We start from the raw sequence: 17,368 nt of genomic DNA, 5'->3' as shown, positions 1-17,368 counted from the left end.
TATTTCTGCGGAGCTAATTCTCATAAAAACTCTTGAAAATACAAACTGTAGATACCATAAGAGCTAAGCTGGGTGCCCAGAGAAAGACTTTTGACTTAAAAATGCTGCAGCAGGTTGGGAAATGGCTGTGCTCTTTCACGGCTGTGGGCTCCGCGAGCATAGCTTGCCTGGCTGTGGTCCAGGCAGGGAGGATTCTGCTGAGGCTTTGGTGCACTAGAGATGCACTGGTGGGATGCAGCGTGGGAGAGGGGAGCACTGGGGGTGCCCAGGGCGGATCCAAGTTGTGCAAGGACCCATGGTGTCCCTGACAGATGGTGTGTTGCTACCACACTCACTACCTGGCTCCCATCTAGTTACAGCCTGCTGGTGTCCAGGACTAGAGATGTCTTATTAAAGCAAAACCATTTTCCCTGGGATGTGCTTTTGTATTTCTTACACAAATAATTGTTTTTCTTTGCTGAAGCAACAAGGCAGTGATACATTGCAAAATGTCTTTTTCATGTTTTAGACGTATAACGGTCAGAATGAGAACAACGAAGACTATGAGATCCCTCCCATAACGCCTCCAAATCTCCCTGACCCTTCCCTCCTGCACTTGGTGGACCACGAAACTGGATATCACTCCCTGTGCCACAGCCTCCCTCCAAACAGCCTGATACCAGCGTACCCCTACCAGAACATGGACCTGCCGGCCATCATGGTCTCCAACATGTTGAGTCAGGATGGGCATCTTCTCTCCAGCCAGCTACCCACGGTCAGTGATTTTTTCCCCCTTACTACCTTTCATTCAAGCTGCTCTGTATTTCGAGTTCTGAGTCAATTGAATGTCAAAGGATGTTGCAACAAGTTGTTTGCGCTGGGGGTCGGGAAGATCTGGTGACAGCCCAGCCTCACTGCCCTGCTGCCTGCCAAGGTCAGGGTGCAGTGGCAGATGCCGCATGGCTGTGGTCGTGGTGGCAATTTTGTATTTCCAGTTTGGTGTCTTCCTGAGCTTTATTAACTACTCAAGAGTCGAGGGGAAAGTTGCTTTCCTCCGTGTACGTAATGTCATCACTGAACTGAGCAAAGTGCACGTGCTCCATCCCCCACGTGAAGGTGACCAGCTGAAGCCCCTGGTTCATAACCCCTACGCCCTGCATCCTTTATCCTGCTGGGAAAAACTCCCAGCCCATCACTGCTGTGTCCTGCTGCCAGGGTGGCCCCAGCGGCATCAGCAGGAGCATCAGCGTGAAGGGAAAGCGTGTCCTGTTGATTTTGAGGGGAACAAGATCCCTCCTTGCACTTGCACACTCAAATTGCCTCTTGGCTCACGCCGTGGCAAGGAGATACCTTGTGAAGTTTCAAATGACTCTTCTGTAAGAATAAATAAGGCAGGGATAATGAAGTAAAGTGCAGCTCTGGGAAGAAACCTCAGGGCCAATTAGACCTTACGATGCTTCTGTATCAGCAGCACCGAGGAAAGGTTGCGACTTGATTTTGACAGTGGTATTGAATTAATACTGTTGTTGTTTAATAATGTTTTCCTCTTTAGCAGATTTAGCCCTATGGTTAGTTTTCTGCATTGTTTCTCTCAAAGATCATTGATTTTCATGGGTACTGTTGGATGGCATCAATATCAAACAGTTAATTTTACTTAAATAGCATGCCTGCGAGTCTGCACTCCGCTAGCTGGAGAACATTTGGTGTTGATTGCTTGAATAGATAACGGTATGAAAGGTAGTGATATTTAAATATTTGAATGGGATATTATCTCTTAGTCTAGGAAAATCCCAAGGCTTTCTAAAGTCTTCATGCGTCTCCAAGTTTAATTGTTAGTGTGTTTAAGAAAAATATCATGTTCTGCCCATCAATATTGAACACAGGCATATTTCTGTGGAATTAAATATTACTTAGGCCTCTGTGTTAGCTTTTAGGTTCTTAGGTGATTAAAACATTCATTTCGGTGACAAAAAGAGTTAATTTCAGATGAAATATTTTCCCTTGGCTTAATTCAAAGCACAGCCCCTTTGCCTGACCCCTATTTTCATAACACGGTAATTTTATCCTGTGTTGATTGTCTCATCTTTGAGAGGTGATATTGCACTTATAAATCACTTTCTAAAATACCTAAAGAAACAAGAATAGTGGGATTTATTAAGCAGCTTCTGTACGTCTGAAATAATTTATTTTGGAGTAGTCCTTGGGAAATGTTCTCTTTCTTACTTCATGGTACTGTTTTACAAATGCAGCATGGTGACAATAAATCAGGACTGAGCCAGAGAAGATAAGAAGGGGGCTTAGTGGGCTGTAAACGTAGAATAGAGAGATTAAGATTTGTTTGCCCCTTACCACAAAAATAAAAAATCCAGTGAACCCTGAATTTTCCAGCCGATAGCGGATTGAAACTGTTTCGTTTCCAGCGGAAACCCGTGGAGCTGTAATACATCTTCAGAGGTCCCAGCAGCAGAGGAAGCAGATCAGGGAGCGAACCGCCTTGCAATTTTAGCTCCAAATTGTATCCTGCCTTACCCCCCGTTAAAGCCTTTTTTCCATGCCATCAGACTTCTCCCACTGAAAGGTAACACCTTCTAGCCCCTCCCCACCCCCTTTTTTTTTTCTGGATACCCAAATTGAGTCTCCCCTTACTCCACCTCCAGCCCATGACAGCCTCATTCATCCCATAGGAACTCCCGTTAGTGGTAATGGGAGCAGCACATGCAGGTAACACAATAAAATCCCGGAGTCAGAGCAGATTTTTAAACTCGGATGGTTAATACCTCGTGCCCAGCACGCTGCAGCCCACTCGGCGCTGGCCCCGTGATGCCAGCCTGCTCCAGGCATCGCTGCACCCCTGCACCCAGCCACCTTCGGGTGGGAGTCTGCAGCAAGGAGCCTCCAGATCAGCAAAGGGGCTTGTTTGCTAACGCTTCCAAACAGAGAGGCCGTATCGCCGCACGGGTAGTGACGGGAAGCCAGTCTGGGAGCGAGCCTCGCCTGAGCGCCGCGGAGGCGTGTGGCGGTTTTGTCTTTGTTCCAGGACCGACATCGCTCATGCAAATGCTGGAGCCGGGAGCCTGGCTCCTTGCTGCTGCTCTTCGCTGTAGTTCGGACCCGGTTTTGCATAGGCAGCTATTTCCTGCGTTGGCTGCCGTGTCTCTTGGTTTGAATACAGTGACAAATGACAAGCAATTCAAGGTAAAGTGTTTAGACATTGGTCAGACTTTTCCCTAAAAAAGTCTTTTTTTAAGACTTGGCATTTTTTTAAGGCATCATCGTGACAAAATCTTGAGCTGCTGAAAAGACGTGAGCTAGGAGTAGCACTGGGGATTCATTCGTATTTTCCTCTGCAGTTCAGAAGTGAATAAGGAAAATACAGGTGCGGGTTGCTGTCCCCTTTGGCCTGTCTCTTGTCCTGGGATGTCCCAACATCATCCTTAGATTGAATTAAGCCTCCCAGTGCCTCTGCAAGGGAGGAGGCTGCTGCTCCCATTGTGCAGATGAATATCAAGTCAAAGTGAGTTTAAATCAGCGCAGAAATTCCCATGGCAGGGTGAGAGCTGGAGAGGGAAGGTGGATTTTGGTGCAAGCTAGACCCTGTACCTGGCTCCAGCCCGTCCATGGGGTGTCAGGAGCTGGAGCCCCTTGTTCTAGCAAAGCAGCTGTACCCTGCTGGGGAAGAACCAAGGCCACCATCACCTCTGCCTTTCCTTATACCTTCAGCAGCAACAGCCAGAGCATCCTCCACGCCACCAACCTCCGCACACTTCACTCTGCCCCATGGACCAGTCTACATTTATGTAACACAGTTCTTCACTGCTGTTTCTGTCACTTTATCTCCTTTTTTTGTTTTACCACCACCAGTTTTTAGAAGTTAGGGAGTTTTCAGACACTGAAGGTAGGATGCAGGAACCTGATGGGGAGAGGAGCAGGGATGGATGGGCAAGAGTAGGCAAAGAGATGGCAGAGGAGGTGATGTTAGGGGGAGCAGGGAGGCTGGGGTGGAGGCAGGACTGGCTCGTTTGGGGAAGGTATGATATTTTTTGTGTTGGTGGCAAGAAACAAACAGGAAATTCTTAATACAGCGGATATTGTTTTTCTACTGTCCTCTCTTTTGCTATGGGAAAAGAGGAGGGAAAGAGGAGGAATGGCAAGAGGGAAAGAAAATGAGAGAGATGTGATTGTCATTGAGAAATGAGAATGTTTAAGAGAAATTAATCAGAGAAGAAAAAGGATGTTTTCCTTGGAAAGAGTATGACTTTGCTCACTGTGAACATCCCAGCAGTGTTACAGCGTGGATAAGTAGCTGCTGAACCCTCTGGGGATCCGCAGGGAGACCTGCTGGGCTGGGACCGCACCAGGGCTGGGACCAGGGGGCTGCGGGGATGTGAGGGAAAACAGGGGAGGGGGCAGGGAGACGTTGGGAATCGGGGCAGCAATTGCTGGCGAGGTGGGGTGCCCACTGGGTTAAGGAGCTGCTGTGAATAAATGAGATCTCAGAAGGGATTTGGCAGAACGTATTTGACAGAGACAAAGGGCGATCAAGGTCAGAGCCCAAGAATTTCTATGCAGTGCAAACATATTTCCATAAATATTAGATAGGAGCTGAGTAGGCTGGGGGTATCTCTGCTTATTGGGTAGGACAGAGCCTGGTGCTGGGGTGGTGGGAGCTGGGAGCCCCTGGCCGGGGGGACAGCACTGCCCCGAGCCCACCAGCACTGCCGGGAGCCCCGACACCATGTGCTGCTCCCAGCCTGGCCAAAGGACGTCGCCACGCTGGGGCACGCTGAAAAACCAGCCTGTTCTCCCATGGCGAGTGCTGTGGGGCTGCAGCCGCCCCGCTCCACTCCTGCTCCGCCGTGCCCGGGTGAAATCAGGGCAGAGCTGCACCTGTTCCGTGGGGGAAGCATCAGTTCGGATGTGTGGCAGCTGTTACGAGCAAACATTGGTTTTATAGCAGGTATATCGAGTTTGATTGGAAAGGCTGGCAACTATCTCGGTGTCTGCATCTTCCTGGTGCTTCTGACGGTGAGAGACCTTTGTGACTGTTTTAGAGGCACTAACATTTCCTTGAGCCCAGTGCGGTAACTTGTTTCTTCTCGCAGCAAGCTGGTGCAAGTGAAAAAAGGCTGTGGTCGCAGCCTGGAAATTCTTCGTTTCAGTTTGTTGGGTGGAAGCAGATGATCTGAAAAATGTTAAAACCCTTCAGTGGAAAAAAGCACATTCATGGTGTACAAATACCAAATTCCAAGTTACTTGTGGAAGCCGTTCACATAGAGGGTAATGGGTAAATGGGGGTGAGCTGTGGCAGCAAGGATGAGAACAACCCTGAAATTCCTGGAAAGTCAGTTGGTTGACTTTGCAGCCTGAATAGCTGTTTCCCGATGCTTTGCTGTGGAACAGAGAGCAAACAGCTTAGCAGCATCCCACCTGCTTCCCGCGTGGGAGGTGGAACGGAAAGGTAGCCCTTTCCCAGAGCTGGGGCTCACATGCCTGGCTGTGGGGGGACGTGATCCCGGTAGGCAACGCAGCTTGTGTGTTGTTGGTAAATATTTCCGATACGTCAATATTCCAATCATCCTGAAGCACTGCCTGTTAAAAGAAGTTACTTGGGATAATCTATATCCCAATGCAATGTCCGTGCAGCAGCGCCCTTCAGAGCAAGTTCATGGTCCTTGGAAGAGCCTTAACAAATAAATAAATGAACAAGCAAGCAGGCAGGAGCCACGGCCGGGCACAGCTCAGCCAGCTCCGTCGGACCACAGGCTGCTGTGTGTCACCAGCAGCAGCAGCTCAGCAGGGTCCCCTGTGTTCCAGCCCTGGATAAGATTGCTCTGGCAATTTTGTGTTGCGTGCTTTAGATTTTGACTAATTTGGCTTTCTGCTTATTAATGGTTCAGTATTTAAAAACTAAACTCCTGAACATGAGCCCTCAGTGGAAAATAGTAATAATACAACCATACATGAAGGGTTCTTTGTATTAAACAGAGCCCTGTTTGCAATTCCCTGCTAGTGTTTTTCTCAGAGGCAATAAATGAAAGAAATATGTCTTTTTAAATTTTATAAAACTCAGAAAAATGGTTTTAAACAGCTTTTCTTCACCTCCTATAATTATTTATTTTCAAACAGTCCTTCAGGGTAATGTTCCGTTTTCTTATTTCACACTCCTTTTTCTCATAAATGAACCATCACTTCAATAAATCATTATGAAAACAGAGACTAACACAAACCCTGAAAGGTTGAAAGATTTATGTAACACATTTATGTTTTCCATTTTCTCATTCTGGTACTCCACTGCTAAAGCTAAGCTAATAAAAGCTGCTATTAATATTTCTTGTTGCCTAGCAACCGCAGAGAGGGAGTAATAGCTTTAGCTAGAAAAATAGATGACCGATAAGGAAAAATTCAATTCTTTTATTATCTCAAGGGAAAATGGGCTTTTACTGGAACATTATGATGTACGAGTGTGAAGTTGAATACAAAGGATATTTTTTCAGTTGTTTTTCTATTTTTAATGAACGTTATTTTACCTTCACAAACTCGTTTAAGGCATTTGCCCCACCTACTTGCGAGCTTAATTTAGCAACACCCACACATGCTTCTGGCTTTAAGTATCTGTTGGCATTTTCATTTGAAAGCCCCCTTCCCTCCCTGCCTCCCCCCGAGCTTTATCGCTTCGTCATAAGATTTCACTCCAGGTTGGAACCTGGGAGACAAGATTCCCAATCAAAGAGAAAATTGTTCTTGTATGTGTTTAAAAACATGCTCTCTGGGAGGAAGGGGCACGTATGGATAGTTACTTTCTGAAGTTTTCACTGTCATGTTTGGGGAGAGCGGGGATGCTGCTGCTCCTGCCCGTGCTCTCAAAGCGACTGCTGAGGCTGGTGATGCAGGTGCAGAGCTGGTGCCTGCAGGCATGTGGGTGCCCATGGGAATATGGGTCCTCTTCTGTGGGAGAGGTTCTCCCGGAGCTTCCCGGTCATCCTGAGCACCGGTACAAGCTCCCTGCAGAGCAGCAGCCTCTCTGCTCACAGAGCTGATGCTGATGTGTCTGAGCGGTCCCTGCCAGGCGTCGCTGGGAGAGAACTGAGGTGCTGGGAGTCACACTCGGGTCCCCGCTTGGCCAGTGCTCAAGCAGCAGCAGAGCTTACAGGGGCTGTGCATTGGAAGAAGGAACCTGAGGGACCGAGCTCCTACCGGTACGCTTGTGTGGTCGGTCCTTGAGTTCACCCATGGGTATCCCAGTTCTGAGATACGAGAAAGTCAGGTGTCACGATACACTTTTCACACGAGTGAGCTCTTGTGATAGCTGAGAAGCAAAGCGGATGTGGATTTTGCTTGGTAATGCAAGATTTACTCACCAAACGAGGGAAAGGAGGACAAGGTGTCACCTCGACCTGCCGGGTCTGGGATGGGGTGACTTTCACCTGCCAGGGTGGGGATCTTGCATGGAAACCTGCCTTTTTTCCCAAAAACCCCTCAGAGCTGCTGTCCTGCAGAACTGCTCCTCAGCAGCTCAGCTGGGCACGAGGGGATGCTGCCAGGTCTCAGGTGACCCCCAGCGAGGTGACACCCCAGCCTTCATCCAGAGCAGCCTCTCCAGGGGCAGAGGCAGTCCCAGCTCCCCTTTCCCACTGTCCATCCTCTATGGCTAATTAACAAATGAATTAACAAAGTAATTTGCTTTGCAATAACCCAAGTTGCTTTTTCCAGTGGTGTAAAACCCTGGTTTTGTGTCGTGCTGGGACGTCCCCTCCAGCATTCCCCCTGCCTGTGGCAGGCCGGTGCTGTGCAGGGAGGAGGTGAGGAGATGGGGAGCCGCGCTGCTGATGCCGGAGCTTGTTGCACTCATAGGGCAATGGCCGACAGGTTGTTGAGAAGTGCCTTTCCAAAAGGCAGGTAGATACCCAACCTGGGAAGGGGGACGCTGCTCCTGTTCATGTCTTTGTGCATCTCCTCCTTGGTGCTTTCTAAAGTGGGGTTTCCCTTTGCAAACAGTCTCCTCCTAGCAGCCCAGATCCTCTGAGAAAAGAGGCTTGATTGCAGCCTTCAAACTTTGTGGAAGGATCTGGCTGGTGATCAGCACCTCTCAGGCCCAGTTTCCCTTTGGCATATCTCTACGGACATGGGCTCCGAGACCTGCGATACACACAAAGCGCTTGGTCTTTCCTGGGACATAGCAAAGGTCTTCCCAAGCTTTGCAGGCTTCTGCCAGCTGGTGCCGGGTTCTTGCCTGAGGGGATCCTGCCTCAATGTGACAAATCCCACCTGGGACCTCTCAAAGGATGAGTCACGTGGGATTACTGCATCCTTTAGGAGGTCTCACCCTTGGGAGATTTTCTGTGATATCCACCTATAAGTTACTTTTGCTCTATATTATTGCATGACTATAGTCATTATTATTGTTGTTGTTACTCTATATTATTGCATTGCTATTATTGTTGTTATTATCATTATTATTATGGTTACACACTGTTACAATTGTGATGTCATGTATATTATATATATCTGGGCAAGAGCCACACCTGCTTGACATGGTGCAAAACCTACAGGGAGGAGATACCCCTACTTTGGAGAGCTTACTACCTACAGAGGTGGCAGAAAAATAATATAGAGGTGCAAAGCAATTGCCAGAGGTGCACAGGCGATCTGCTGCCTGTAAAACACAGTGCCCTCATGCCGCGTGCCCTGTTCATCACACCACAGTCTAGATTTCTTCTTCCCCTTCCATCCTCCTACTTGCTGCAGCCACTGCTACATGCTCGCGTCCACCCTTTTCTTTCTGCCCCATAACAGGAGGATGTAGGAAAGCGCTAAAACGTGCTCATAGCTACGGCACCATCCCATGCCTGGCTGTAGAAGTGTCTCTCTTGTCTGTATCTCTTTTGGTTTTGTGCTGCAAACTGGCTCCTTATCTCCCCCTACTCATCGCTTGGCCAGAAAGACAGCAGGTCCCATCCCAAGGTGGTGGGGGTTCCGTTAAGCAGCATCTCTGTGCCACATGGTCGTCCGGTTGTGTTGCACCTTTTAACTATTCCATAGAAATCCGTCCTCCTAATCTTTCCTCTCCTTGAGCTGGTCACTATCTTTCTGATAAGCTGGTGCCTCCAGGGTAGTCGCACTAGTTAGAGTCGCCTTATCAGCAATAAAATAACCGTGCCATAATGGTGGGGAGGGTGCACGCGTTATCCCCAGAACATATGTCAAGTGAGACGGTCCCTCTTGTTTGCACTGTGCTGCGCGTTGCTGCCATTAAGCATTTGCGAAACAATTTGGTTTGCTTTTGTAGCAATTTAAAATACTACCAATTGCATTTAAGTCTGCATTTAAGCAAACTTCTTTGGAACAGTAATCAACACTATAAATACATGGTTTATGTAATGCCAATGAGGAGGCTCGTTGTGAACAGCATGTATGTATTAGTAGTGTAATTAAAATATCAATTACACCGTGTTGACGGTTTGCCAAATAAATGGGTTTTGTGCACAGTAAACTTAATCACTCCAAAGTCTACTCACAAGACCTGATGCAATCTCAATGCCAAACTAGTACAACATAAAAACAGCATTTGCTAAAGCACGGCTCCAGTATTACTTTGCGTAATGGGGCTGCACTCCATAGCTGGTATCATGTTCTGAAAATTATCTTTTAATGTACAATTTGTATTGCTGAGAAATGTCACTTACTTTGCAGAATGTCTCACCAGCATAAAACCTAAGATTTATTCCTGTCATTTTTTGTCTCCTATGCCATGTTGATAATAAGAAGTCTACTTTATGTGTGTAATGCTTATGTCAGTTTTGAAATTTGGGGTTTCATAAAAGACAGTAGTATAAATAAAACATGATATAAATTAAAAATATAGTGGAAAATAAAATCTGTGAATTATAGTAGCGGATAAGATGAATATGAAATGAAGGACGTTTTCAGAACAATATCAAACAACTGGAGTAAATATGTTGGAAGTACGGGGTGGATCTTTTTAAAGAACTGATTCTGATCTTAACATGCGTGTGTCTGTCGGATGCAGCCATGGGATGGATGCCTGTTACTCAGCTTAGGTTTAACCCTTTCGGTTTAGGTTGTGTACTTCTGCAGGATGACATTTTTTCTCCTTAGCAAACCCACCTGAACAGTTCTTCTGGCTGAGGCTAAAAGTGCATTTTGCCCACATCAAAAAAAAACCCTGCAAATGAGAATGTGCTTTGAAAAAGTGAACTAGAGATTTGGAGAAGAATTTGTTTGGAGTCTGGTATGTGGCTCTGGGGAAAGAGTGCCCCAGCATGCCCCCCATCTCCTTGTCGGGGATTTGTCACCTTGGCCCCAGGAGCAGGGGGGGTGCATCTATATGGGCTTTCTCCAGCTGCTTGGCCTCTGGCGTTCTTGTGGGACCATCTCTGCCACCTTCTTACCTCTTGTCACAGTCTGTAAAAATGTAGGACATTATGCCAAAAGGTTGCAATTGAAAGGATAAAAAGATGGAACAGTCAGATAACAGCCAGAAAATGTTGAAATTACCCTTGCCCATGCAAATTTGTTTGGGGCATTGGAAAACATCTTGCCTTTAATTGCAGCATGAGATAAACTACATCACAGACTGTCTTTGCTTAAAGGTTGGTTGTCTTTGGCATGATGGTTTTAGGTCTGGTTTGGACGTCAGAGACCCCAGCCCCTTTGGGAACAGTAAGAAAAGGTAATGCTACTGTGTTGCCAGGGTCTCTGCTAACCAAGACCTGTGCTTGACCAGCAGCCTGGGCTCTGGTATCAGGACTGCAAAAAAGTTCATGCGAGAGCTGCAGTATCTTGCTGCTTCCATCACCTCCTACTGAATGCGCTCAGCTCTCTTGCAGCTCATCACCCAGATGAGCTTCCACCCTCCCCAAAATGCTGTCTTTGTGCCTTATTTTGTGCACATGAGTCAGTGGTGCAGGTTATCTGAGGTCTTACTTCTGTTTGGGTCACACACAGGAAAATACAATCATTTCCAGGCAGCAATAATCCCCAAGGCGCGTGTCTGCATCTTCTCTTTCATCCTGCTCACTGCCTGTCACTTCTGCCGGCACAGGGCTGTGAAACAAAGCTGAGCTTTCATTGACACCTGCCTGGACTGGCAGTAATGGTCTGATGTGGGGAAGGCGGTTTTGCCAAATAGATGGAGCTCCTTCCATCCCACTGGGCGCTTGCACCCTATATTCACCTCGTTTGCTGCCTTTTCTCTCTTGTGCTACCCTCCCCTCTTTGCAGTGTGTGCTTGTTTCCTTGGGAATAACGAGGAGATGTGGCTGTGGGTCTGTGCCATGTGGAAGAGCCTCTGGAAGACAAATGAAGGTTTCTAATTTGTGTCATAACCTCCGCCACACCGTCAAGTCTTCATGCTCCCATGTGTTTACACCCCACGTTGTAATACAACAGAAAGTCTTCTTTGAAGTGCTTCAAGCAGCTGTAAATAGAATAATTTTTTGCCAGTTTTAACCAGCAGCGCCTCTGATGGAGGAAAAACTGTGTGCTGTCAATTATCCCACTAAAGTAGCATATCTGGCAAGTCTTTGCCATCCATCTTGCACGTTTTGATCAATGTTGCAGCCCATCTTTAATTGCCCTTATCCCTTAGATCAATCATATTTATCTCTTCGCTGTCATTTGCCTCCTCTTTGCATGTTACCAGGTTGCATTAACCTGCTCCAGCAATTACTCATCGCCCCACATTTTCCTTGCCGACAAGGAGAGTCTGTGCAACTTTGAGGCTTGTTTCCAATCAACACACACGCTGCGTTCCATGGCTTGCTTTCGGTTGCCTTTCCAGAAGTTTCCTGCCCAAATGGCCCGGTGGTGGCTGGTTTTGGAGGCAGAGGCAGTCGGACCCCGCAGCTCGGTTGCAGCCAGCACACGCCCGGGGCGGGAGAGCACAAAAGGATGGAAATTTCCATGGCTTTTGTTTCAGCTGTAGAAGTTATGATGACTATTCGCTGCTGTAGGTGTGTGCACGTTGAGTAAGTCTTTTTTTATTATTTAAATGGGAGCCATTTTTGGAGGCAAATAACAGAAAGCGCTTACAATAAAAATAATAGGCTGTAAGAGGCTTTGTTATGCAATGAGGAGATCAAAGAGCTACGTCAGCCATTCGGCTGATCACTCAGAGCGAAGGGAGAAACCGCTTCTAATTGGTAGGTAAGATTTCCTGGGCTGGTAAATATAAATGGTAATCCTGGTCTTTTTAGGGGAGATTTCTCCTGCCCGTGGACTCAGTGGGGTTTGCTGTTAGTGTGAATGACAGCGGAGAGCAGGAGAGAATATAAACATGGATCTGGAGTCAGATTGCCCTTTCTTCACCAAATACCCCAGATCTCTTCCTGCATTTCTCTGGTGGGGTAGGTGTGGGTCTGGTAGGTCCAGCTGCCAAATTCAGACCCCCGCAGAAGAGCAGAAGTGTTGACCCTGTGAAGCACACCCTGCAACACGCAGCTCCCAGCAGCCCTCCCTTCTGCCCTGGTGGCACAGGCTGCCACGCGTTACATCCCCAGAGCCCAGGAAAACCAAAGTTACCATTTAAATGAAGAATGCTGCTTGAGTCCTGCCTCTGTGAAGAGGTGTGGGATGCAATGTCAGGAGAAATTATAATGATTGCTACAGATGCAGCTTGTCACAGAAAGAGAAAAATGTTTCTGTATCTGATGCATGGCAGCGAGCCAGTTGGTAATGCTATATGTCCAAGTGTTTCACTTCGCCTCTGCTGGCTGGAAAGCATTCCTTAATGCTCCGCATGGCTGTTATATTTGTCTCCCAGCTCTGCAGAATCCCATTAGGAACCTTCCGTTTACACCATAGAAATTGTTTGGTCTCTCTGAACTGCCACGCAAGGCAGGGAGAAGTGTATTGCTGCAATTCTTCAACATCCGTAGAAATTGCCAGCGTTATACTTCTCACTTACCTCTCTTGCAGTGGGCATTTCTCATTACAGATCAAGATGTCCTGTAACTGCAGGAGGCAGCTGTGAGACACCGTGGTGCTGTTGGGGGGAGCAGGATCTGCTCCCTTCCCCTCCAGGCACCAGCAGCGCAGCACCTGGGGCAAGCAGGCAAGACCCATGCCCGTGATGATTTGTGGGGATCTCTCAAGGGTTTTTTTGGTTGCCCTGGATGCTGTGTTGTTTATGCTTTGTTATTAACAATGCTGGATGTAGGCAGTGAGGAGTAAAATTTGAGGGTGACACAAAGAAATTGGATGTATTTGGGACAGGAAAAAGAGAATTCAGGAAGATTTAAACATAAGAGGGAAATGGACTGCAGGATCAATATGGCAGTTTGTTCAGCGTGGATACATGTTGAATTAATGCACGTGGAGGAGAAAAATATTCACAATTCATAAAGCTTGCAGTGCTCTGAATTAACTGCCAGAAAGCACATGGCTTGCTCCCCAAAAAACCCTGTGCAGGGACAAGGGCAGGAGAAATTCGTGGCAGAGGTTTGGAGATTTGTGTCCTGTGTACTGTACTGGTCAGCCTGTCTCAGGCAAGGAGAAGGGAAAAAAAAGAGGCTCAAAGAACAGAAACAGAAATTATCATGGGCCTGAAAAGCTCTTTACAGTGGCAGATACTACGTTTAAGAAGGAGGTGAATAAAATAATTGAAATTATAACAGTGCATAGAACAAATGAGAGAACAGCTAGATCAGGAGTGTTCCTTAACAGGAACACTTCATGGGAACTGAGATTTGGAAGTTCAGGGCGATAAAAGGGAATACTTTTTTCCACACAGGCCAAGATAAACTCTGTGACTCACTGAGAGTGAGGGTGAAAGTAAAAACACCAAAAAGATATTTTTAAAATGTTTATGGATGCACCAAAAACATGGGGAGTTGCTGCAGTAGATGTTAAAATGGATGATGGTGGAGAGGAGGAGGCAGTTCTTGCATGTAATAAATCCAAAGCTGATTTCTAACTGGCGTTAATCTGAAGCTGGGGAGCACCAGGTCCCATCTCATCTGTGTCGTGTCTCATTCAGGGGAAGGCAGAATTGGGCCGTGTCTGCTTTGGGCTCCTGGTGTTTACACCCACTGATGTCACCATAGACCTTTGCTAAAAAACAGTGGCTGAAGCAATCCTGACCCTGCTGCCCTTGCTACATGGCATCGCGAGCCGGACCTGGGTAGTTTCCCTCTGCATCCAAAGCCTGGATCCTCCTTACCTTGTCAGGGTAAGGATGGAGATCTGGGCACGTTCCCAAATTCAACCTCATGGCATTAATAACTCCTTATTACTTGAAACATTTGTGATTTATGTCATCAACATAATTTTCTCTAAGGCAAAGAGAACGTCCCATTGCTCTTTTCCAGATCGTACCGATGCCAGCCCGCTGGGATAGAGCAGCCTTTGCAAGCCATGTCTTTGAAAGTGCATTTTTTGTGTTCACCTGGTTTGCATGTGCAGAAATGGTCTCTGAAAGAGCAGAGCTCCAGTTGCTAATGCAGCGATGGTTTCATATTCTTAGTGCCAAACACCCATCTGCTGTTGCCAATCCACCTGCTTTATCGCAGAAGGTTTCTGCCCACTGCTGGAGACAACCCTGCACACAGCTCCAACTTTCTCGCTGGTTGTGCTTTTTCATGGTCCATTTCCAGTTCTATATCAGTTTTCTCTGTCTGTCCTAGAGACTCTCTGATTATTTCAGCCTGTGTTTTTTAGCAACAATCTACAGACAGTTGGCCATCTGGTTAGCTTTAATCTGAAGGAGGAGGCGGCATGCTTACCTGCAGGAAAATCACTTCCCTTTCAAGACGAGTCCTGTTCACTTTCATGTTCATGTTGAGCCGAACTGAGAACATCCAGTTCTGGCAAGAGAGGAAAAGACGTGAAAATGGGATAGCTAGGACACATGCTTTTCCCAGCTGTCCCCCACAAAACCCAAAGCTGATATCAGCAACTGAAGTTGAATTTTTGCTTCGATTTCCATGTCTTGGCAGGCGTGATGAGGTGGAAAGTACCTGCCTTCTCGCACAGCATGATGAGGCAGGCCACTGCTCAGCCTCCACAGCCAGCTGGCTTCGGTTTGGTTGGAAGTATTGGCTAAGTTCTCTCTTTTGGGAAATCTAATTAAAAAATTCCTTTTTAAGCTTAGATTTCATGATAGGATTTGTGGGTACCACAGCCTAGCTCCCCTTGCAACTGTCCCATAAGAACACAATTTTCTAATAACAAATCTGAGGCTACAATCAGGCCTCTCTGAGGAACGTAGGTCTGAAGGTCTGTGGGAAATGCCCAGAAGTAAAGCCCACCGTGGAGCTCAGAGATGATCTGGTCACTGAGCAGGTATTTGCTGGAGACAAAATTGTCTTCGTGGCCCTGGAAGTGGCTGCAGGGCTCTCGCTGGGGGGTCTTACCACCAGGCAGCTCTAACTGAAGAAGCAGTTTTATTTTAATGCATCCATGCTGCAGATGGAAGGCCAGAAGGATCTGCACTTATGGGTCCTTTTATTGCCTCCATCCTCACTGAGAGCACCCAGCACTTTTTGCTCTGCTTTGTCCTCCTGGGGGGGTCATTGCTTCTTCAGCGGCTGCCCATTGCTGGCAGAACTTCAGCCCTGCTGTGGTGGCCGGTAGATGCGCCCTACAGCATCTATGGAGCGTCTAAGCAAGAGTTGCCCAAAGATTTAAATCCAAACAGTCAATGCCAAGACAGAAAGAAAAAGGGTTTTTAATCCTTCCATAAAAGCAAATACTGAACTAGGGGAGTCCTGGTAGTGCTAGGGACCCATACAAAATGTGTCAGGGCATTTGCAAGGCAGATTAGAGATCCCTGTCTCGCCCAGGGTACGGCTGATTTTGAACATTCTTCTTTTATAATTCAGCATCCGTGGCTCTGCCATGCTGTTTTACAAGGCAGAAATACAATTCCTGAAGGGATGGAAGCCGAGGTTCAGCACCAAGTAGTATGCCCTGATGAAGGTATTGTACTAATGCCAAGTGGAAGAGCAATACCGCTGCTGATTTATGGGATGTGAGCATGTGTGGCTAAGCAGCGTGGGTCTGTAAACGTTTCCTCTGCTAGCCCAGCGGATATTCGTTTTGCTGTAAAGATTTGTTAACAGTAAGCTGGTTGTGGAAGGGACTCTCCTGTGCAATAGCACAGCGCCCAGCAAGCAGGACTTCTAAAAGTAGTTTTTCTCTGGCTTCTCACAGCCACAGAGCATTGATGAAATGTGACCTGACAGAGCTTCCCTGATGTACATTTTCAAAGAATTTGTGGGGAAAACCCCTGAATCTGCTAGGATCACACAGAGCTGCATTTGCAAGCTCCTTGCATGAGTGTGTATGTGCATGTCTGTACACATGACTGGTGTGCAATAACTTCAGGTCTGCACAGGAAAACTTTTGTCTGTGGCAGTCCTGCCTTTTTATTTTATGCTTTGGGTCTTACGCCTCAAAAATCCAGGACTCAATTGAGGGCCTGCTGAAAATTTTGATTTCCTGATCCATAATGGTTGATTGGAGCTGGAATTCTCCTGAGTGACAGTTTGCTTCATTCCCTTTTGCTTTGCTTTCTCACTGAAGTAGAAAAGTCATATACAGCACAATGAATTTAGTGCAGTCAGCAGCAATTCAGCCATGCTGATTTATTTGAGCCATTCACCGAGAAGTACCGCACTTCTCTGGAAGTGCTAGTGGCCGTGAATTTCATGTTGATTTTTACTGTTGCCCATGAATGGTCAAAGGTTTTGGTTATTACAAGCAGACTTTTTGCTGTCGTGTCCCCTGGGTGATGCTGAACTCTGTTATTCAGCTGTCCTTGGAGGTCGCGTGCGTGGAAGTGGAGCTGGCTCTCCAGCCAGGAGGAGCTGGCAGGAGCTGGGAGTGGGGTTCTTGCAATAATTTTAAACCATGTTCCATTGTATTTACATTTTTGCAGTGTTTGTGGTGTGTGTGGGAAGTTGGCCATATGATTACAATAAATAGGTGTGAGGAAGCGGCCAGTAACAATTTTAACACCCAATCAATCACTTGGCACACTCTTGATGCCGTGTACATCATGAATAATAACTGGACTTCAGTTATAGCTGACATTGAGGGTTCGCTGGGGAAAAATTAGATGAATGACTACAATTATGGCTGTAGCAAGATGGCTCCTTTGTAGTACATAATCTACAGTAATTTAAAAACCATGGATCATTAAAATCAATACATATTACAACCAGACCTCAGGAGCTTGATTCTCCCTTACACAAAGACGTGTCAGTCTTGTCAAGAGCTGAGAGCCAAAGTTATGGAAAACATCATTAGCTCAAGGAATGCTGGGTTTACTGTTTCCTCCAAGGAACCTTTTCCTAGGTCATTTCTTCCCTGTATGTATCACTGCAACATCTGAACAGCCTAACATGGGCCAGACTGAAGGCACCTGATC

General features: G+C 46.9%; 1 protein-coding gene across 7 annotated transcripts in view; it reads left to right on the top strand.

Moving 5' to 3' along the window:
• The window catches only part of TOX2 (TOX high mobility group box family member 2), a 150,755-nt gene that overhangs the window by 88,020 nt on the left and 45,367 nt on the right, over window positions 1-17,368 (top strand). For all 7 annotated transcript variants that reach the window (XM_056353951.1, XM_056353950.1, XM_056353957.1 and 4 more), the window contains exon 3: window positions 509-754. In XM_056353951.1, coding sequence (XP_056209926.1) covers window positions 509-754 — 246 coding nt within the window. The remainder of the gene's footprint in view (window positions 1-508; window positions 755-17,368) is intronic.

The sequence above is a fragment of the Falco biarmicus genome, chromosome 10, assembly GCF_023638135.1.
Source record: "Falco biarmicus isolate bFalBia1 chromosome 10, bFalBia1.pri, whole genome shotgun sequence".
Classification (NCBI taxonomy): Eukaryota; Metazoa; Chordata; class Aves; order Falconiformes; family Falconidae; genus Falco; species Falco biarmicus.
This window is presented reverse-complemented; position numbering and strand designations above follow the sequence as displayed.